The following is a 22,520-nucleotide window of genomic DNA, read 5'->3' as shown; positions in this document are numbered from 1 at the left end:
ATCTATATGGAGCTTCTTAGGTTCAGTACCTAGCTCAAGTTTCATGAGACATGAAAGCACATTTAGATTTGTAGGCGTTAAACATTAATAGAAGCATAAGATTTGGTTTTAAGTGAAGAGAAAAATGTCCTTATATAGCTTACCATTTATAAGAACATATTGCTATACAAACTAGTACAATAATATTTGATATGAAGATGGTTATTTGATAAATTCGACCTCTTTGGAATGTCTAGTAACCAGAATATAAGCAAAAAGACAAAGAAAATGCCACAGGTCATGTGAGACTACTTTAGATCTTCACTCTGAAATGTTATACATAAATTCTTTCATAGTAAGAAGTTGGAAGGGAGGAGTTGAACTTATGCCAACCAAGCATGAAGCAAATTAGTAGAGTGTGTTTGCAGAGTTGGCATGTGAACAACGCTGAGTGACAGCTAACAGGTTATCAGGAAAAAGGATGATGGAAGAACCTGGGGAAAATTCACAGCTTGGAGGTATCGCATTATAGTGGTCGCATAGCACAGTATCAGTTTAAACTTGAGTCCTCAGGAAAAAGATAGGTATATTTACTGTCGTATTTTATTTGGGGGCATGAGAAGAGATGAAAGCTGTGGGCCCTTTCCGCAGAGGAATGCACATAGACATAAAAGTGGGGGGGATTTACAAACCCAGTAGAGGTCATACATGGACCCTTAAGTATAAAACCCATATTCTGGATTTAATTTTAGGATATTGACCTCTATTCTTTGCCTCCTAAAACAAAATTTCAATTTTTTTTCCCTCTAGCATTCCTGTTTCTCATTGTTTATTGCATGAGGACTTTGCGGTAGAGCTTCAGGGTCTGTTTCTATCACAGGGCAAGAAAGAATACAGGTAAGTGTATAAAAGGAACAGCTAAGTGTATTTTTGTTTTGCTTGGCCTGGTGGGGTTACAGTCAGGTGTTTTCCTAGGATTGACTATTCTTTAAAAGTCATTAAAAAACAAACGGTATTTCTATATATATTGAATACCTTTTGGGCTGTCACTTCCTAACTTCTGAGCTACTGGTTAATGTGAGAAGCCTGACTTCCGGTTAATTTCTGGATAAACTGCTCTACCTCCCTCCCTCTCCAGCTCTCAAGTAGCGAATTTAACATCAGCCTACGAATGGTCATTAACTTGTACTAACTCGTCAACTTTCTCATTCTGGTAGTACAACGAGGTAATGTGTAAAAATGTCTAATGTATGTTAAGTACTCAATAAATGCTAGTTTCCCTTTTATGGGAACTCAGAGAAAGGGCAGAGAAGTCTATATAGGTAGATATTTGTCATGAGTATTGAAAAATAAGTAGGAATTCGCTAGGGGCAAAAAAGGGTCATATTTAACAGATCAGTATCCTGCATTAGTGTACAGGGGCATGAAGTAATTGCAAGCATTTGGTTCAGTAGTAGTTTAGCACATATTTGAGTGGAGACTTCAGAAGATAAGACTGGCCAGGAAGGCAGGGGCCAGATGTAATGTTTTTATATGATATTCTGTGCAGTTTGGAATTTATATATTCTAGATCAATTTTTCCCCCCAAGTATAGGCATTCAAGTACCATCGTCACAATTTTTACATAACTGAAAACTGCCTGTACTACTGTATTTCTTAACTGAGTTATGCATGCAGTAAGATGCACAGTTCTTTTAAGTGTTCAACCGGTTGAGTTTTGAGAAAGGTATATACCCATCCTTATAACCAAAATCCCAGTCAAAATATAGAATATTTATTTCCATTACCCCATTAAGTGCCATTGGATCCCTTCTAGTTAATCCCCCCACCCACTGTAGCCAATCATTGTTTTGATTCATACTGTATGTATTCTTTTGTATCTGGCTTTTATGTAACAGTATCTGTGAGATTCATCCATGTGGTTGTGTGTATCAGTAATTCATTTTTTAAAAATAAATTTATTTATTTTTTGGCTGCGTTGGGTCTTCGTTGCTGCGCACGGGCTTTCTCTACCTGTGGCGAGCGGAGGCTGCTCTTTGTTGCGGTGCGCGGGCTTCTCATTGCGGTGGCTTCCCTTTGTTGCAGAGCACGGGCTCTAGGGCATGCAGGCTTCAGTAGTTGTGGCATGCAGGCTCAGTAGTTGTGGCTCGCGGGCTCTACAGCACAGGCTCAGCAGTTGTGGCACATGGGCTTAGTTGCTCTGCAGCATGTGGGATCTTCCTAGACCAGGGATCGAACCCATGTGTCCTGCATTGGCAGGCGGATTCTTAACCACTGCGCCACCAGGGAAGATCCCAGTAATTCATTCTTTATTATTGCCCAGTTGAATTCCATTTTATGAATACCATTTATGAAGACCATTTTGTTTCATGTGGTTTTTTGCCATTTCTGTATATCTTCTTTGATGGAGTATCTGTTTAAAATTTTTGCCCATTTTTTAAATTGAAATTTTTAAATGACATAATTGTAGAGTCACAAGCAATTAAAAGAAATATTGATAGTACAGAGGGATCCTCTGTAGACTTTACCTAATGGTAACATTTTGCAAAATTTAGTATAATATCATAACTAGGATATTGATATTTATGTTGATAATCCACTGATCTCATTTGTAAAGATAGTTTTACTTGTACTAATTTGTGTGTGTACATATACATTTAGTTCTATACAACTTTATCAAGTGTAGTTTTGTGTGTTCACTGCAACAGTCAAGATATTGAGTGGTTCCATTACCAGAGGATCCTTCTTGTTGCCCTTTTATAACCACATCCACCTTCCTCGTTTCCCCCTGTTCACCCCTGCCAATCATGAACCTGATCTACAGCTCTAAAATTTTGTCATTTCAAAATGTTACATACATGGAATCATACAGCATAACTTTGGGGGATTTTTGCCTATTTTTAAAATTGAGTTATCTTTTGTTATTGAGTTGAGAGAGTTCTTTATGTATTCTCTGTAGAAGTCCTTTGGTGGATATATGGATTGTGAATGTTTTCTCCCAATCTGTGGCTTTCATTTTCTTGACTATCTTTTGAGGAGCAGAAGCTTTTCATTTTATGAGGTCCAATTTATCATTTTGTTATGGTTTGTGCTTTTTGTGTTCTCTTGAGAAATCTTTGCCTACCTCAAGATCATAAAGTTCTCCAGTGGTTTCTTCTAGAAGTTTTATAGTTTTTTTTTTTAATGGCTTTTTTGTTTAGTCTATGCTCTACCTCATATTATCAATAATTTGGGGTACCTCATGAGATTCAAACTGAGGTTCATTTAATTTTTCATATAGTAATGAATGAATGTTATTCAGTTGTTTCAGCACCATTTTTTGAAGACTTTCCTTTCCCCATGGAAACGCTTGGCACCTTTGTTGAAAAATCGGTTGACCACCACGTGTGGGTCTATTTTTGGACTTGCTAAGCTCTTCCATTGATCTATTTGCCTATCCTGACAAGATCAGATAAGGTCATGTGAATCCAACTTTCCTTTTCAAGATTGGCTATACTAGGTCCTTTACATTTCCATATAAAATGTAGAATCGACTTTTAAAATTTCCTCAGAAAACTCAGTTGGGATTTCATTGAACCTATATAGATGAGTTTGGGGAGAACTGACATCAATATTGATCTTCCAGTTCATGAGCATGGTATATTATTTATTTATGACTTTTAAAATTTCAGCATTATGGTATAGTTCTCATTATAGAGTACTATACCCTTTTGGTTAAATTTAGTCCTCAGTGTTATGTTTTTTGACACTGTTGTAAATGGAATTTTTTTTTATTTGGCTGCACCATGCGGTTTGTGGGATCTTAGTTCCCCAACCAGAGATTGAACCCTGGCCATTGGCAGTGAAAGTGCAGAGTCCTAACCACTCGACCGCCATGGAATTCCCTATAAATGGAATTTGAAAAAAATTCACTTTTCTGTTGTTTTTTGCTAGTACAGTGGTGCCAGTAAGCCTCTAGTACGTGAAGTTAGGATGTTCTCCTTTACACACTACTGGGGGCCCTGAATCATACGGAGATATTGTTCTATGTGGTAGGAAGACGCCAAAGAACTTTGTTCAATTTACATTAAAAGAAGAACTATGGAAGTTAGATTAGGAAGTGAAGGCAGTGGAGGCACGGAGCCCACTGAACTAATAGTTGCTATTGAATGCCTACTACGTGGCATGTTCTTTACCTCTTATCTTCATAGAATCTGCTGTGAGAGGTTTCAATATCCCTGTTGTATAGACAGATGAGGAAACACTTAGAGAGGTTAGAGAAGGAATCTGAGGTGCCATGGTTATGATGTGGCATCACTGGGATTTGAGCCTAGGTCTAACCAACTCCAGGCACACCCACCTTCTCTAAGTGAAAGATGGGTTTGGATTGAAGCCCTGGCAGTGGAGTTGGGTGCACTTAGACTGGAGAACACTTGCTGAAATGGATATGGCACGTTTCCTGGTAGGGTGTTTAAGCAGGTTTAAGCATGTTCTTTCCTCCATTTACTCAGCTGGGACAGTGGTCATGGTAGCCCCGATTTCACTCAGTTGTGAGGGTTCACTGAGGCCGTGTGTGTGGTGCATTTAGTCTGGCATTCGGCACGTGGTCAGTGCTCAGGAAATGGTTGTCTAGTTGGGTTTATGGATGATGAGTTTACCATTAAGCAAGACAAGGAAGGAAAGGTAACATCAGTAGAGGATGGCTAACACATACAGCTTTGGACTCATTGTGTCTTATGTATGTATGAAACCAGCTAGCAAAGTGAGTGGGCAGCTCCAAAGAAAGGTCTAAGCTGAAGACAGAAGTTTGAGAACTTGTCTCTAATATTCTTCACACTACGTAGATGAGGCTGAGAGGTGATCATTATTTTAAAAATAGAAAAAGAATGCTTGAATGTATTTCTTTTAGTCCAGATCTAGAACACTTATTAGGAGGTACTTACTAGAGCTTTAAAAAGCTTGTTTTAGGACAAATAAAATACAGTTCTACAACACACAACAAATTAAAAACAAAGCAAAAAATCCAACAAGTACCCTGATAGGTGGTACAGGCTGGAAATTTAAAAAGAAATAAGTAATGTGTCTATGGATGATGACTTCCTTAGCAGACAGTAAGGCATTTAGCCAGAACCCCTATACTCTGGAGAACGATGTCAGGGAGTACAGCCTTTCCTTCCCCAAAACTGGGTTTTCTTTTCAGGAACTTAAAGTACTTTACATGCTTGAATTAATACCATTATGTTTAACGCTTAACCTAGCTAGGAGACAGGTGTAGCAGAGTAATGCAGGGGAGGTATAAACCAAAGTAGGACTAAGATGCCCATTTTTGTTACCTTGGAGTAAAGCCGCTTTTGTGTGTAGTTCTCTAACTAAACACCAGATGGTACCACTCACCAGCGTTTGACTGACCCTCAGCCATGAGCATTTTTAATGCCCAGTTTATGGGCATTAAAGAAAACTATGATAGTCCCTCGGTAGAACCAGAGGGAACAACCCCTGCTTTGACGTTAATGACGTGGCACACGTTGATATACAGATGTTGGGCATTGTCATCCAGCTCCTGAGTTCATGTTCTCTCCCCTCTCTCTCTCTCTTTTAGCTTTCATTCTCAAGGATATGGGGTCAAAATAGACGGTAATATTCTTTTGTCTGTAGTTGGGTAAAACCAACCAGTTATTTTATTTCTTTAAATAACTGGTTGTAGTGGGATGTTCAAAATACTTCATTTTTCATACCATTTGAATCTTTGCATGTCTAGGAAACTCCTTGTATGGTTGGTTACTGGGTAGAATTGACATGCAGGTTATTTAACCCAGTGATGATTACCTAGGCTGATGACGGAGAGGCATTTGGGCATGATCCAGACCCTTGGAGAAGGACCTCAGGCCCAGCAACCCATGAAGAACTCCACTCAATAAAACCAGGACTTTTACTAGGTGCTGTAGAGTGTCGTGCACTGCGCTGTATCATAGAAGTAATCCTTGTGTGGAGAGGATATTAACCCTTTGTAATATGTGTAGAAATTACTTTCACCAGTTTGCCTTTTTTTTTTTTGCGGTACGCGGGCCTCTCACTGTTGTGGCCTCTCCCGTTGCGGAGCACAGGCTCCGGACGCGCAGGTTCAGCGGCCATGGCTCACGGGCCCAGCCGCTCCGCGGCACGTGGGATCCTCCAGGACCAGGGCACGAACCCGTGTCCCCTGCATCGGCAGGTGGACTCTCAACCACTGCGCCGCCAGGGAAGCCCCCCCAGTTTGCCTTTTGTCTTGTAATTTCACCTATAGTATTTTTACTATATGGAAGTTTAATACTTTTATGTAGTCAAATTACTAAATCCTTTCTCAGCTGCAGGATTTTGTCATTCCCTTTTCACTTTAGGATTACAAAAATATTCATCTCCATTTTTTTCCTAGAACATTTACAGTTTCATTCTTTTTTTTTTTTAAATAAATTTGTTTACTTATTTATTTTTGGCTGCGTTGGGTTTTTGTTGCTGCGTGCAGGCTTTCTCTAGTTGTGGTGAGCAGGGGCTACTCTTCGTTGTGGTGCTCAGGCTTCTCATTGTGGTGGCTTCTCGTTGCGGAGCACAGGCTCTAGGCACGCGGGATTCAGTAGTTGTGGCACACGGGCTCAGTAGTTGTGGCTCACGGGCTCAGTAGTTGTGGCTCACGGGCTCTAGAGCGCAGGCTCCGTAGTTGTGGCACACGGGCTTAGTTGCTCCGCGGCATGTGGGATCTTCCAAGACCAGGGCTCGAACCTGTGTCCCCTGCATTGGCAGGCGAATTCTTAACCATTGCGCCACCAGGGAAGTCCTACAGTTTCATTCTTTACATTTTTTGTTCCATCTTGAATTTTTGTGTAAAAGGATGAGGTAGAAATCCAGCTTTATGTTTCTCCGTTGCTGCATATATAGACGTGAACCCATATTTCTAAGGTGTCTGTGACACAATTGGGATAAGAGACACACGGAGGTTGGCGAGCAGTCTGATCTGCACATAGAGTGCTATATTGGATGTGTTCAAGTGCCAGATGCTTCTGTGACTGTAAGACTAACAGTAGGAGATTAAGGCTGATGAAGGTTACTGAGAAAGTGGAGGAACTGAGACTTGGATTTGGCCTTGAATGACCTCATGCTGGTTTCTTCATCATTATTGTTCATAACCTATGTCCTGGAAAATAATTAATGAATATACTGTAGAAATTATGCTCTTTTTTCATAGTGGAATCAGTATTTGCTTTCTCTATGAGAATATATTTCCACTGCTTTCTCTGTTGATTTACAATTTAATAAATGTAACAAACTTTTTATCCTAAAAGCAGAGAAGCCCACCCAGATTGATTTTAATAAAAATGTAAGTAGAAGCATTTTTGCACTGTGCCTAGCACATGGTTGATGCTCAGTGTGTGTTGTTTTCTTCCCTCTTTCTCCAAATCTTGCCCTTCTCCTGAAAGTCTTTGAGGCGTGGGCTTTAAAACAGATACTATAAAATATTCTTTCAGTAAAGGTTTCAAGTACTTGATACACTTTCAACAACAGCAGGAATTTGTTCTTGACTTATTTTCATAAGTAGTAGTACTCCTTAATAGTAGCCAGTACTTTGAATTTTCATGCATTCAAGGCATTTCAGAAATTTTCAGAACTATATGTTCAATATAGTATCCTATTGCAGTAAGAAAAAGTAGAAACCAATACATGTTTTTTAAAATTGTGAGCTTGAATGGGAAAACTGTGAGTTTGTATGAGAGGGGCTGGTCCTGTTTTCTTTTTAACTTGACGTTTATGGAATACTTGTCCATTTGGGGCTTGTTATCTTTGCTTCTATGTCCAAGTGAAGCGTGGCGTTGAGGGGTCGTGACCTGCTCAGGGTTTGTTTTTGAGTTAGGACTCAGACTGTTGTGATTACTGTTGTATATCACAGTACTAATTTAAGAAGTTTGAAAAAGAACAAGAAATTAAACGGAAAGAAAGCAGAAAGAAGGAATTAGTGCAGGTAAAACAAATTTAATGAGTTAGAAAGCAGCAAAAAGAGAACTAATAAATAAAACCTAGAAGCTAATTGATGAAGAAAAACAATGAAGGCTCTAATCCACAGTATGAGATATAGATAGTTGCCTTACGGATATATTAAAACACATGTGAATGACATATACAAAAGGTTATTCGTTGTGATATTGCTTTTAATAGGAAAGAATTGGAAACAACCAAACTGGCCCCATCAAGAGGGTCTGGTTAAATAAATAATGGAACATCCTTATAGTGGAAAACTGCAGCTGTGTAAAAAACTGTGCAGCTGTAGAAAAAAAAAAAAAAATATATATATATGGAAGTCCTTTATGTATATGTTTTTATAGAAAAATCTCCAAGACATTGTTAAGTTTAAAAAAAAAAAAAGCAAGCAAGGTATTTAGTACCTTGAGTAGAGAAGGAAGAAATAAAATATTATATTGATCTGAATATGCATTAAAACCATCTCTGGAAAGGCAAACAAAAAATTAATGAAAATGGTTACTTGGGAGGGATGTGAACGGAACATATGAGGAGGGGGTGCTTTTCACTGCCATTTTACACTTTTTGATTGAGTATATTACCTATTTAAACAATTAAAATATGTTATTTTAAAAGCTCTTATTTAACTGATTACATGTTTTTGAGAAGTCATTTGGGGTAAGGAAAAAATCAGTAGGTTCTGTTTAATTCAGCAGTACTTAACTATTATGTACAAAAGGCGAAGCTTAGTTACGAATGAAGAGATCATATATGGTTATAGCCTTCTGGTTGCTGAAAATATAGTTGGGCAGACAGGCAGATACAAGTGTACTTCAGCTATATACAACAAAAATAGAGAAGCAGTACAATGAATGAACAGGGCAGGGGATGTGGGAAAACCTTGCAAAGGAGGTATGTCTTGAACTAGGTGTGGAGGGACCTGTAGGACTATGACAGCTGGTGATGGGGTAATGGTGGGCAAATAGGGATAAGGAGGACATCCTTTGGATGGAGGATGGTACACATGCAAAGTCCAGTAGGATGGAGAGTGTGTGGCTTAGTTTGAGGATGGGACAGGGTAGCCATTTCTGGATAGCTGGAGTATAGGTAGTGTTTGTGTGAGCAGGGACTGTCTTGCACTGGGATGTAAGTCTGTATTCAGTCTTTTTTTTCTTAGTGGAAAATTGGAAAAATATACAAAATTAGGATAGAATAATACAGCACATTAGCTTCAACAATCACCAATTCATGGCTAATCTTGTTCCATATATACCCTACCCACTCCACCCCCCAACTCCTGCCATATTTGGAAACAGATCCCAGATAATGTCATTTCTTCTGTAAATATTTCAGTGTGTAGCTCTAAAAGATATGAACTATTTTTTTTTAACCAGTTGGAGTACAGATTTCTAGTAGATTCATAAATGTTATAAATAGTTTATTTTTTGGTAGTTTTTGTTCATTTGCTTAAGTCAAGATCTAAATAAGGTCCACAGATTGCAGTTGATTGATAGGTTTTTTAAGTCTCTTAAGTAGGTTCCCCCCAATCTTTTTTTCTCCCTTGTGATTTACTTGTTGAAGGAATCAAGTTGTTTATCTTAATAGCATTTCCCACTGTTAAGAGTTTGCAGATTACATCCCCTGGTCTAGAATTATGTGTTCCTCTGTTGTTTGTATTTCCTGTAAATCGGTAATTGGATCCAAGTTTGACCAGATTCAGGTTAGTTTTTGTTTGTTTTGGTTTGGCTTGTTTTTTTTAAAATTTATTTTTGGCTGTGTTGGGTCTTCGTTGCTGCGTGCAGGCTTTCTCTAGTTGTGGAGAGCGGGGGCTACTCTTCATTGCAGTGGCTTCTCTTGTTGTGGAGCACAAGATCTAGGCACGCAGACTTCAGTAGTTGTGGCACGTGGGCTCAGTAGTTGTGGCTTGCAGGCTCTAGAGCGCAGGCTCCGTAGTTGTGGCGCACAGGCTTCGTTGCTCCACGGCATGTGGGATCTTCCCGGACTAGGGTTCGAACCCATGTCCCCTGCCTTGGCAGGCAGATTCTTAACCACTGCGCCACCAGGGAAGTCCGTGGCTTGGTTTTTTTGTTTTTTTGTTTGTTTTTACTTTATGGGAAGTATTATGGCTTCCCATTAGGGACACATAATGTCTGTTTATCTCCTTTTTTCTGATTTTAGCGGTCCTTGCTGATCAGTGTTCCCATGTCAGTTATTCTGTAGAGTTAAAAGAATAAATCTATGAATACCCTCTGGTTACCATGACATCTGTATCCTTTCACTTCTCAGCTCTTATAAATATCCTGTGAGATAAAGAATTTTTAACTGTCGTACATATAAGAGTAATTGGTTTCAAGTGACCTTTGAAAGCTGGTATCAAATAATTGTAAGATGTTTTCTTGGGTTAAAAACAAATTTATCTCTTGTTTTAATGTATTTTCACAAATTTGATTATTTCTGTTTTATACTTCATTAGGTTATTCTTCCGATGTGTTAGAAGTAAGGCAGAGGGGAAGCAATGGTGTGGAAATATCCCATGGCAGGTAGGAATTATTCATCTGTTTTCAAACCTGACTATTAAGATTGTTTAATCTGTGGGATCACCTGAAAAGACCCTGAAGTCCGGTATAAACTGGTTTTCATTGTACTATCTCTGAAAGACAGTTCTTTTCTTTAAGCATGGTAGACCTTGTTGGGACTCTTAATTCAAAGGACCATTTGGGTCTTAAATATAGTTAGTATCCTGCTATTTAGGGAAAAAATTAAATTTACTTGACTAACTTCAGCATGTTTTTATAGACTGATATCTATTTGATGTTGGTATAAGCTGAGTATAATTCATAAGCTTCTAGAATGTGAGAATTAGGAGAGACCCTACAGAAATCCAGTACATGAGGAGCTAGACTGTACAAGGTCATGAAACTTGTTTTTGTAGGGAGATAGCTTGGACTTAAGATTCTGGATTTGCACCGTGAAACCTTCCTAAAGCCAAAATCAAAGCAAGTATAGGGTACTGTTTAAGTTTTGGGAAAAGTTCATCTTGAGAGAATAGTTTTTCATGAAAAGTATACATTGTGGCTATTGCTATTATTAAAACACTTTGACTTGGTCACTACTGTTCCTTGAGGCCTGGAAAAGCAGTGATCACGGACAGAGAAGGAACCAAGCATTGAAAGTACTGTTAAGAAACGAATTCCTTGTGAGTTTGGCAGTCCTTTCTAGAGGGAGAAATGATCCTAGGAACATTCAGAAAAATTGGACTGTTTTTACTGTGTTTCCATTTCCTCTGAAAAAGTGTATTCTAGATGTTAAGGTTGCTTTAATATTTTATATTAAGATTATTTCCTTTGCTTTTAGGATCCTAATTCCGAAGAACATTCTGTAACCAGTAAGTCTCAGCATGCCTCTGAGATATCTCGTTATCCTTCCAGCCAGCAGAGAAACCCGTTCAAGGTAATTGACAAGAATCAAGAACCATCCCTCCGGAAGCAGTTCATCAAAGGTGAAGATGAGGAAAAGACAGCTGATAAGAAGCAAAGGGAAAAGAGAGATCCACTCCTGGATCAAAAGAAGGAACAGAAGCCTGAATCTAAGTGCTGGATGGAGAAAGATCTCTCATCTGGCCTGGTGGTAAAGGAAAAACAATCGGCTGTTCAAGAGACGCAGCGAGGGGAGAAGACAGAGTTTCATAGTGCTGCAAAGGAGGTTGAAGGGGTGCACAAAAGAAACCTTTTTGAGATGAAATCCAAACAGGTCCGTGGGAATGAGTTGAGAGAACCATCTGCATCTCAGGAGAGGTCAAATGATGAGAGGCATTCTCTCCAAAAAGAATCAGAACCTCCAAGGGAAAAGGAAACTAAGCCTTTGCCTCGAATTGTTCACAGTCAACACCCAATAAGCCAGTCCCTGAAAGGGGGACACCTCAGCAAGGAGCACCCCAAGAGCTGGGAGGCTAGAGAAACAAAGGCAAAGAATGACGCAAGCACGCAGACCCTCCATAAAAGTCTGCTCCAGGGCCATTTGCAGGCACAGCCGGAGACCCGGGGCATGCCTGCTCCAAAGGGACTGGCTGCTCAGCCTGCACCGCTGGCCGCAGGGCACCCCCAGGGAGAGATGCGAGACGCCGATACAAGCAGTGGTGACAGTGAGGAAGATGATGTTGTTTTTGTTTCCTCTAAGCCAGGGAGCCCCTTGCTCTTTGACTTGACTCTAGACTCACAGAAGAACCTTCAATTCCCTGGTCAGAGTGTGCAAAGAAAAATTTCTCCTGACTCAGGTGTTTCCAAGAAGGGAGAATCTTCAGACCCAGAAGCCCAACGTGTATACCTCACAACACAGCTGAAACAAAAGAAGGTACTACTGACCTGTGTTTTGTTTGTAAGTTTGGAGCATTGCTTGCTGTGGGCAGATAAGGGACACCACAAACAAGTTAGATATATTAACGTGAGAAAGGTTTTAGTGGTGAATGTTTAGTTTCTGCCTTTTGCTATGTTTATATTTTCAGGCTTGGTAAGTCACCTGGGTTTAGAAAGAAAAAAGTTTCTGGTTTTCACACATATAGTTAAAAGACCGTGATTTCAGAGTTTTAGCATTTTAGGCTATTTTAATCTGAAACTATCTTTCTAATGACTTGAGAGGAGCGACCCATGTTATAGGATCTGTTTTCCAGAGCACATTGGCATCTGTGAACATCCAGGCTCTTCCAGACAAGGGTCAGAAGTTGTTCAAGCAACTTCAGGAGCTGGAGGATGCGCTGAGTGCCCTGGCCCTCTCCCCAGAGCAAGGTAAAAGGGGTTCTGCCCCCAAACCCGCAGTTTGCATGAACTTCAGGAGACGTTCGAGAGGCGTTTCAATAAAGAATAGGTTGACTCATTCACTTGCTCATCTTGTTGTCTGTTACTGAGCTTCCTTTATAAGTTATACCTGTGACTTATAAAAACTTCCTCCTATTTCCTGTGGACTCAAGTCTTTCTCCCATTGTTTAAGAAATGGTTTAAATGCTGTGCTCTCTCAGAAGTCTTCCCCAGCTCATGGCGATCCCACCCTCTCTTGACCTCACCTCATGCGTAGAATTCCTTCACTTTTCTGAAGTGTAATCTGTTCTTCCCTTGTTTTTTGAGCAGGCACTAATGAGAAGAGTAACACTCAAGTACCACAGCAGAGTAACTTCACCAAAACGACCACTGATCCTCCCCACTTGGTGCCTCCCAAACCCCTGCAGGGCCGGGATCTCCAGCCTCTGGGTTGTCTAGGACTGAAGGCTGCCCGCCAGGAGGCTGCTGGAGGGCCTGATCAGTGCTGTGGAGGTGAGATCCGAGGGCCTGGCCCTGGTGGGAACTGCTACACCTACGAGTTAAATGCTGCCTCGTAGATACCTTTGTAACCATGAAAAGGGAGAAACCATTCTGAGTTGCCTGTGTGGTAAAGCTCGTGATGCTCAGCTAAGTTTATACGCAGCGTAATTTAGATCCTTGTGAGGGCAGAGACTGTCTGCCCTGTTCAATGACCTTGTTCACGGTCCTTGATCCGTCGGCCCGGTGGTCGGCGTATGGGAGTCATCCAGTAAATGTTTGTGAATGAAAACTTGAACTCATATCATGATGAGGGAGGCAGGTCAGTGGATACGTTTATAGTCCTGTGTGTGTGCGTGTGCACTGAGGCAGAGCAGGGGCCTATGTGACCATGACCAGTAGACTCAGAGAGCAGCACCACCCGATTTAAATGAGTGTTTCCATCCTGAACTCTGCAGAAGACAGTGAATTCAGAAGCACCCGCAGAATGAAGATCCCAGGTAGAGCCTCAACTATGTAATATGATTGGTTGGTTTGCTGACCAAGACACAGGACCTCGAGTGGGCTGGCAGCGAGGAGAAAAGCTAAAGCCAGTTTTCCCCCAGCTGAGAACTGCTCGAGATATAGGGAGGGAAAAGGAGAGAAAAAAGAAAACAGGAGGAAAGGAGGGGAGAAAGGTTGGAGGGCAGTAGTCAACAAGCGGGTGAGGAATAGATGGCGTGCCAGATGAAGCAAAGGTCTCTTTAAAAGGGCACAGAGAAAACATACTTACATGTATAAAATAGATAAACAACAGGGACCTATTGTATAGCACAGGGAACTATACTCAATATCTTGTAATAACCTATAATGGAAAAGAATCTGAAAAAGAATAATATATAAAGAATATGTATGTATGTAACTGAATCACTTTGCTGTACACTTGAAACTAACACAACATTGTAAATTAACTATACTTCCATTAAAAAAAAAAAGAAAAAGTACTTGGTCCAGTGGCACAGCATAGCTATGCTCCAGACTGTTTGAAGAACATTGCTGTGTGACAGCGTCATTCAGTAATCACCATGGTGATGGAGTTGCCTAGAGAAATTAAGTTATGGTGGATTATTAAGGTAAGAAGTTATGTAATATGTTTAGGAAAGAATTCCATGAAAATACCTTTTCATTTAAAAACATTTTAACATTTAAGTCAATAATTAATTTTTGTTTGTCTTAGAAATCTCTTATTTGGATACTTCATCCCTAAACTTGCAACCAGCTAAGGTGCTTGTGTTTATTAATGAACTTCAGTAGAAGTTCTCTGTGTAGAATGAGTGGGCTCCAGCACTCAAGTATTATATTCTCGGTGCTGTGCAGGCAGCGTGGGACGCACACTGTAGGGGCTGTCTCTCCCTGTCTGCCTAAACTTCGGCAGACTCCCTGTTGCTCAGCCTCTTCTATTGCTGGCTTTTCTTCTTTGCATCCAGCCCCAGGGGTCTTTTTTTCTGAAAATTCTCATGGTATTACCTTCTTCCCTGCCACCTCTTCAAAGCTGAAAGAGAAAAAAATATTATGGGTTATCTTATTTTTTATTATACTTTATTTTGTCCTCTATTAGAACACTTGATAATGTGATTTTAAAAAATAACAGACAAACAGAGACTAGGGATAATGAAGCCTGTGAGTCTAGGAGAATCTGGAGGCAAGAATTTTTAGTCCATACAGGTCCATCATCTGGCAGATTATGAACTGCCTTTTTGCAGCTCTGGCCAGAACATAATACTCGCAGCACTTTTAGGTAACCTCGATTTGTACGCAGGCCCTATGAGCCAAGGTCGCCTTCGCGCAGTGTGGCAAATCACAAGTGAAGCCATTGATGAGCTGCATCGATCACTTGAGTCACGTCCTGGTGAGACAGCTGTGGCAGAGGATCCAGCTGGGTTGAAGGTGAGCCAGGAAGGCCCACAGGGCAGAGTGTCTCATAACAGTATCCCAGCGCCCATGAGGAGGGGGACCAACTACTGTGAAAGTGCCCATCAGAGTGCCATTCTGACATATCTTTTCTACAGATAATGCTCAAGTGGCTTCCCTTGCAGTATTTTCTTTTTTTCTGTTTAGCAGTGAAGAAAAAAACAACAGGTTTTTTTTTTCTTAAAGTCATAGAGTTATATATGTCTGTAGCAGTAACAGATCCATTTATTGAGCTTCAGTAGGTGCCACAAGGTTGCAAAGGAATTGCTGCTCTTAGTGGACTAGTTGGGGTGAAAGTGCACGTACAACCTATGTAAGACAACTAGACAATGACTGTAAGACAGAAAACGTGCATTGTCGTGTACTGTGGACTGTATGCAAAGTACAAAGGGATTCGAAATAAAAGAAAAGTTACTCTAGGTCAGCAGTATTATTTGTGCCTTAAAGAAACCGCAAGCCTAGAGATAGGGTAGAAACCAAATACTCCAGTTAGAGGGAGTGGTGCTCAGAGGGAAGATACAGAGATTGGTATTAATAAGTGATGATCAGGTGACATCAGTACCTGAGCTGGGAGCAGCAGGTGATGTAACTAAGCAGGAAGAGTCCCTTGCTGTGGAGCCTGGCATTGGTGAAGGAACTTAGACTGGAATGGCTCAAGAGATATTATGGAATCACTGTAGAATTTTGAGCAGGGATGTTTTGTGAAGGTTTTTTATGTCACAGAGTTCAGGATAAACTGGAGGAAGGAAAGCCTAGAAGGTGGGCCCCCAGTTAAAGGGCTATCAGTTTATGACTAGCAGTGCGGACTGGGACATTGCCCACAGAGAGGAGACGCACATTTAAGAGATAATGAGGAAGAGCCAGTGGAATGGCTGGTAAAAGTCGGGTGGCCAGTCAGAGGTCTCGGCTGCAAACAGTAGAAACTGACTTGGGCTGATTAAGCAGACAAAGCAGGACTCTCACTTGAGAGCGGGAGAGGCGGCTCTTGATAGACATGCTGGACAACTGGCATCAGTGACAACTGTCCGGGGCAGACCAGGACATGTGGTGAGAGGGAGGTGTCCAGGACTTCAAGGCGAAACGAGCGACTGATCTGACAGCTAGAATATTGGGAGGGTCACTTAGAGACAATAAACAAGTAGAGTATGGAGTCCATGTGGCCAGGCTGCGGCATAGCCTCTCCTCAGGAACCGGTACTTAACTTTCAGTTGTTACCTTTGTCAGATCCCTTTGCTGCCGCACCAGAAGCAGGCATTAGCCTGGCTGCTATGGCGGGAAGGTCAGAAGCCACGAGGAGGAATCCTGGGTGAGTCTGGTGTTAGGCTAAGAGCCAACAAATGCAGTGCTTCGTTCAGTCCTCTCAGCTCTGGGTAGGTACTCTAATGCCCCATTTGACAGATGAGGAGACTGCGGTGTGGGAAGTTTAAGCCACGTGCTCCAGAGTACACAGCCATAGGATCAGTCAGGTCTTGGTTGCAGGCAGTAGAGCTTGGCTGTGGCTGATGAAGCAGAGGGAGGGTTTATTCTGTGGTGACCCACAGAATCTCTGGGAGATGTGGAGGGCCGGGCTGGACTTCTAGGAGCAATGGCCAAAGTCGAGTCACCAACGGAGTGTCCTGTAAGAACTGTCATGGCTGCTCTGTGCCATCGAGCAGTAGGAGAAAGCACTGCCGCCCCAAAATCAAACACTGCCGTCTCCAGCCTCTCCTGTAGAAAGCATTTCACGGGGAGCCTCTTTTCTAAAGTTACTCACATCTGAATCGAAGTCTGGTGTGAGTGTAAGTGCTCTGTAGAGCCAGGTCATGCTGCTGGTGCCTTAGCTGCAGAAGAGGCAGGAAGTAAGTTTTCCAGGCTCTGCTTTGCAGACTCGTCACGCTAAAATTTTCCAAGGTGCTCAACTTCCAGAAAGCATGACAGATGTCCACTATGGCTAGTAAGTGGCTGTGTCTGGGTCTCCAAGACCAGCTCCAGGTTGGATGATTTGCTAGGATGCACAGCATATAGTCATATTCGTGGGTGTAATTTATTACAGTCAAATAAATTGAATAATAATTGAGCGATTTGATTTGATATAGGTCAAAATTAGCAAAGGAAGAAGGCACCTGGGGCAAAGTCCAAGGGAAACCAGGTTCAAGTTCCAGAGGCCTGTCCCAGTGGAGTCACTCAGTGTGTGCTTAAGTCTTCCACATGTAAAATGTTGCCAACCAGGAAAGCTTGTTAGTGATTCGGTACCCAGGGTTTTTACTGGGGGCTGGTCACATAGGCAGCTTCAGCCTGGCAGGTACTGAAATTTCAGATTCCAGAAGGAAAGCAGGTGTTCAGCATAAACTGTACTAGTATGGGGGGACCCCTCCTGAAATCCAAGTTCCCAGATGCCAGCCAAGGGCCAGCCTTGTAAGCTGACCTTCCAAAGGAGAGCAGTCGGCCGCTGTGTTAGCTCTGCACAGTGGCAGAACCAGACTTTGAACCAGAGCCCATGTTGTGACATTTTACTTCTGCTTACGTCAGAATGAGTATTTAAACTGTTAAAAAGGGGATAATAATATTTTATAGGGTATAAGTAGTAAATTGGATAAGCTCAGTAACCGGCACAATGATGGTACCCAAGAACTGCTAGTTTATGACCTTCTTTGATGAATAAGTTAAGGGGATGGAGGACTGTCTTGAGTTAACTCTTAACTCCAAAAGTGTGGTAGTAAAGTGGGTGGTAGGCTATATCTACTGGACCTTTTTGCTTTTGCAGGGAAATAAATAAGACTAGGCAACATCATCAAACTGAGGGAGATATCAATGAATGTATTGGATAAGTAACAATATAACACGGAGACTCGAATAAGATCTAAATAATAAGTTTTAAATTTTACAAAAGTCCTAGTAAATGTCTTTGACCTAGATCGCAAAATAAATAGCAAGAGTTAGTGTTCATTTTAATAAGAAAGACAAAGGCTTCAATAGAGGAGGCAAAGCATGGTGACTGGAATGGCACTGACAGCAGAGGACCAGGGCTGGTGTCTGCCCAGGGCTGCTTCTCTTGAAGCTGAGCTGCTTCTTTGCCCTAAATAGTTACCTCTCCTATCTGTGTTTTTATTTTCCAGCGGATGATATGGGGTTAGGAAAAACCCTGACAATGATTGCACTCATCCTGACCCAGAAGAATCAAGAGAAAAACAAAGAAAAGGACAAAACCACGGCTTTGGCTTGGCTTTCCACAAATGGTATTCAAACACCTGCTGTTTCCTACATCACGTGAGGCAGTGGAGAGTGGAAATTTTTCAGCTATGAAAGGATGCCTTTGGTCATATTTAATTTATTGGAAAACTAGCATTAGACTACTTTACTGTAGTATCATTTCTGACACTGAATACGCTAACTAGAAGTGATCATTTTTTCCTTTTAATATAAGGTTAGCTTGACCTGTGATTAGGAACAATTTCATGGAGAAAGCTAAGGCTCCAGAAAACTTAGTTTAAACCTAATGATTATTTTTGTTAATGTTAAGGATATAACTATAGGATAGATCCAAATTAGTTAATATATTATTTTTTGAAAGAAGATCTGTGACAAATTCAGATTTTAGCCACCATAGCAGACACTGTTTTCCATGTTTCTGAACTACCAGAAGTTTCCAGATTCTAGACAATTTCTCTTATTTCAACCTCTGTTTTTAAAATGTAATAACTGTATAAGTACCTTAAAGGTCCTATATATTATGTAGAGCCAACACCACATGTAAATTGCCATGTACACATGTACATTTCTCAGTTGGTTAGATAGTTAAGGAATCTGTGGCCATCTGCTCTCAGGGCCTCTAGTGACCACTGTTGCAGCTGGACCCTGTGTCCCTGTGTGTAGTAGCAGCATGTGCGCACCTGCACACACACAAAGGATGGGGGGCAGTGGTACAAATACTCCGGCACTAACTGGTTCCGAAGTAATGTTCGCTTGACCTAGGGAATTTTGTACTTATACTTTAATGTGAATGTAATTAAGTTATGCTTTTCAGAGAAAAGTAATAATACTCCTTTGTAATGAATCAACTCAGGATGAGTTAGGAAATGATCCAGCTTCTACATTCTGGCCACTGTGAAACCACACTGGGGTTTTTTGGGTTTTTAAAGTGAAGTCATGTGCTACCCACTTTCCTCGCCCTCTTTAGCCTCTCTCTCTTCCACTTTTGTAGGGGAAAATAATGGTTTTGAGTTAAAAGATTATTTCTTCCGTTTTCTATTCTACTTCATGCATACTTCATTTTATTGCACTTCACGTTATTGCACTTCACAGATACTGTTTTTTACAAATTGAGGGTTTGTGTCAACCCTGTGTTGGGCAAGTCTTTTGGCGCCATTGTTCCAACAGCATTTGCTCACTTCGCGTCTCCATGTCACATTTTGGTAATTCTTGCAATACTTCAAACCATCCACCAGTAAAAAGATTACGACTTGCTGGAGGCTCAGATGATGTTAGCATTTTTAAGCAATGAAGTATTTTCAAATTAAGCTATGCACCTTTTTTAAAAAACGTAATGCTGTTGCACACTTAACAGACTATAGTGTAGTGTAAACATACCTTTTATATGCACTGGGAAACGAGAAAGTTTGTGTGACTCACTTTATTGTGATACTCACTTTATTGCTGTGGTCTAGATCCAGACCCTCAGTATCTCCTAGGTATAAGCTATGTGTAGAAATAGAAGCAGCAGTTGTTAAAAATATTGATTGAAGGAATAAGTGTCAGTCAAGGGAAAGAGGTAATGCCTTTAAGAAGTTAAAACTATTTAATGAATGTAACGAGGTGTTGATTTTCTTTTCCCCTCTCAAGACTCCTCTGAGTTCACTTCCCATGGAACACTAGTCATCTGTCCTGCTTCCCTGATCCATCATTGGAAAAGTGAGGTGGAGAAACGTGTGAGCAGCAACAAACTAAGAGTCTATCTGTATCATGGGCCAAACCGGGATCAACATGCAAAAGTGTAAGTGCAGAAATATTGCAGTCAGTATGAGGTGCTCAGCATCTTGGCTCAGGGGGCCTTTTTTTTTTTTTTTTTTGCGGTACGCAGTCCTCTCACTGTTGTGGCCTCTCCTGTTGCGGAGCACAGGCTCCGGACGCGCAGTCTCAGCGGCCATGGCTCACGGGCCCAGCCGCTCCACGGCATGTGGGATCTTCCCGGACCGGGGGACGAACCTGCGTCCCCTGCATCGGCAGGCGGACTCTCAACCACTGTGCCACCAGGGAAGCCCCCAAATACATTTTTATCAAAAGTATTTATTGAAGTTCTTTCAGGTACACAATATTAAGCTTCCTTGGAAAAAGAATTGAGCTTTTCATCAAGAATCTTTACATGTAAAGAGTATAGGTGAGGTAAACTGAAAGTGTACAACATGTATCTTTATGCCCAAATGTCAAAGCTAGATGAATGGGTTTTCACAAATCCATTACAGAATGAGGAGGAGAAAACACCATTGCTGTAAGATGAACAGTACTTCGAGGGTTTCTTACTTCCTTGGGACTTTAGTGTCATCTATGTCAAATTAACTAAATATTAACTTCCAACCCTACCCGGCTTTCTGTTCTTGCCAGATCACTTCAAGCATAATATGACCCCACCAGAGATGATCTTTTCTGACTTGGCTGGGAAGAGGGAGGCTGTTCTAGTTATAGCGAATAATCTGTAAAAATGACCAGTGGTAAGCAATAAGGAAGTCAGGTGTATAAAATTTACCTCTCCAGAGTCATGTGTGTGTGAATTAAGGACATAAATTAATGAGTTCTGCTGTCTGTCCTTCCAGCCGTAGGCATTTTTGTGAAAGAACCAGTTCTGTCTCACATTGTCAGAGTCGTGGCGGGATGGTTTAACTTTTGCTCTTTGTTATATCTATGCAGCCTCTCCACATATGACATCGTGGTCACTACCTACAGCCTTCTGGCCAAGGAGATTCCCACAAAGAAGCAAGAGGGAGAGATGCCAGGTGCAAACCTCAGTGTGAAGGTGAGACGTGGGTGCTGCCAGGGAAGTAGGGTTGGAACCGCGGCTCGTTTAATAGGAGTCTTTTCACAGCATTAGAGATGGCAAAGGTACCCTCCCATAAGGTCATGAACATTCGAACTGTTTCACCTGTGGAAACAGAGAGTTCTTTCCTCTGTCCCTTCTCTTTTAACTCTAGACAACCTCCTCAGCAATAAAGGTGGAGATGGTACAGTAGTTTGCTGTGTTTTAGAAACAATAACTACATTGCAGCTGAGGTGGTGGTCATATCACATGAATAAAGGAAAGCTTCACTTGTTAAACAGTGTTTATTTGAGAGTTCTGGGGGTATATTCTCAGGATGTGTTTTATATTTCGTGTTAGGACTGGTATTTTCGTATGAAGCCATTATTCCCTGCCTTCCTCCACTTTCTAGGAAAAGGGGTTGCAAATAATAAGGCTACAGTGGGCCAGAGGCTAAATGATAACCAGGGGAAAAAACCTGAATGTTTGTTGCTGTGTCCAGGGTAGTCTCAGTTACATAGAGTAGAGGCTTTATTGCATAGATATTGTGGGCTTTTTTTCCCTCTGAAAATACAGTGTTGTCCCAAGAACTACTCTTTTGCATATGCTTTTATTCTTAGTACAATAGGATATTCACAGCTTTCTGTATTTGGGGAGATCTCTAGAATGCTTCTCTATCTCATGACCAACTCTGCCTTCTCTTGGATGATTAACTTTTCAGATTCCTCAGTAATTCCTCTTAGCTTTGAGGCTAAAACCCTCATCCCTTTACATGATATATTAGGCCTTTTACAGTCTTGCCCTGCCTGTGTGGCCTTCTTCCCCCACACCCCAGCCCTCCCAGTGGCACCCCATGCTCAGCTGTACCAAAGATCTGTCCTGCTCTTGTGCCTTTGTTCTCCCTCTGAATGGAATGGTTTGCCTCCCCCTCTGGTTAAATGCATCTCCTAGCACCTTGTGCTTGCTTATGTCACCGCGCACCCCTTTAATTCCCCGAATATTGAGTATCTGCTGATGCCAAAATCTTGGCTCTCTGTGCACCGATGTCGAATAGAAGTACGGAGACAGAGTTTGGAGGAGAAAAGAAAGGGTAGTCTTAGTCTTTGCCAGGCAAAGAGGGAACACAGCAGGCCAGCACCTCAAAAACGCGCCCCCCCCCCCCCCGCAATCCCTGGGGAATCAGGAGAAGTCTTATAGGTGGGGCTCACAGTCTGGGGTAGGTGATAAGGATCAAAGTAGTGAAGGTCTTGCATTTTTCTTCTTCCTGCATTATTTCAAAACAGTCACAGCTGGCATCAGGCAACCTGGCAATTGGGTCCGTTCTTCATCTCTGGGTTATCCACCCGCAACCT

The 22,520-nt window shown here is 41.5% G+C and overlaps 1 protein-coding gene across 4 annotated transcripts in view; it reads left to right on the top strand.

Moving 5' to 3' along the window:
* The window catches only part of TTF2 (transcription termination factor 2), a 41,444-nt gene that overhangs the window by 1,819 nt on the left and 17,105 nt on the right, over positions 1–22,520 (top strand). For all 4 annotated transcript variants that reach the window (XR_003794427.1, XM_029228519.1, XM_029228520.1 and 1 more), the window contains exons 3-12: positions 790–876; positions 10,418–10,484; positions 11,299–12,294; positions 12,611–12,725; positions 13,065–13,247; positions 15,031–15,158; positions 16,407–16,488; positions 18,278–18,397; positions 20,001–20,151; positions 21,063–21,168. Coding sequence is in view for 3 of the 4 variants with exons in the window: in XM_029228519.1 (XP_029084352.1) it covers positions 790–876; positions 10,418–10,484; positions 11,299–12,294; positions 12,611–12,725; positions 13,065–13,247; positions 15,031–15,158; positions 16,407–16,488; positions 18,278–18,397; positions 20,001–20,151; positions 21,063–21,168 (2,035 nt within the window). In the remaining variant the exon portion in view is untranslated. The remainder of the gene's footprint in view (positions 1–789; positions 877–10,417; positions 10,485–11,298; positions 12,295–12,610; positions 12,726–13,064; positions 13,248–15,030; positions 15,159–16,406; positions 16,489–18,277; positions 18,398–20,000; positions 20,152–21,062; positions 21,169–22,520) is intronic.

The sequence above is a fragment of the Monodon monoceros genome, unplaced genomic scaffold (assembly GCF_005190385.1).
Source record: "Monodon monoceros isolate NGI ecotype Baffin Bay Population unplaced genomic scaffold, NGI_Narwhal_1 Super_Scaffold_18, whole genome shotgun sequence".
NCBI classification, from domain to species: Eukaryota; Metazoa; Chordata; class Mammalia; order Artiodactyla; family Monodontidae; genus Monodon; species Monodon monoceros.
This window is presented reverse-complemented; position numbering and strand designations above follow the sequence as displayed.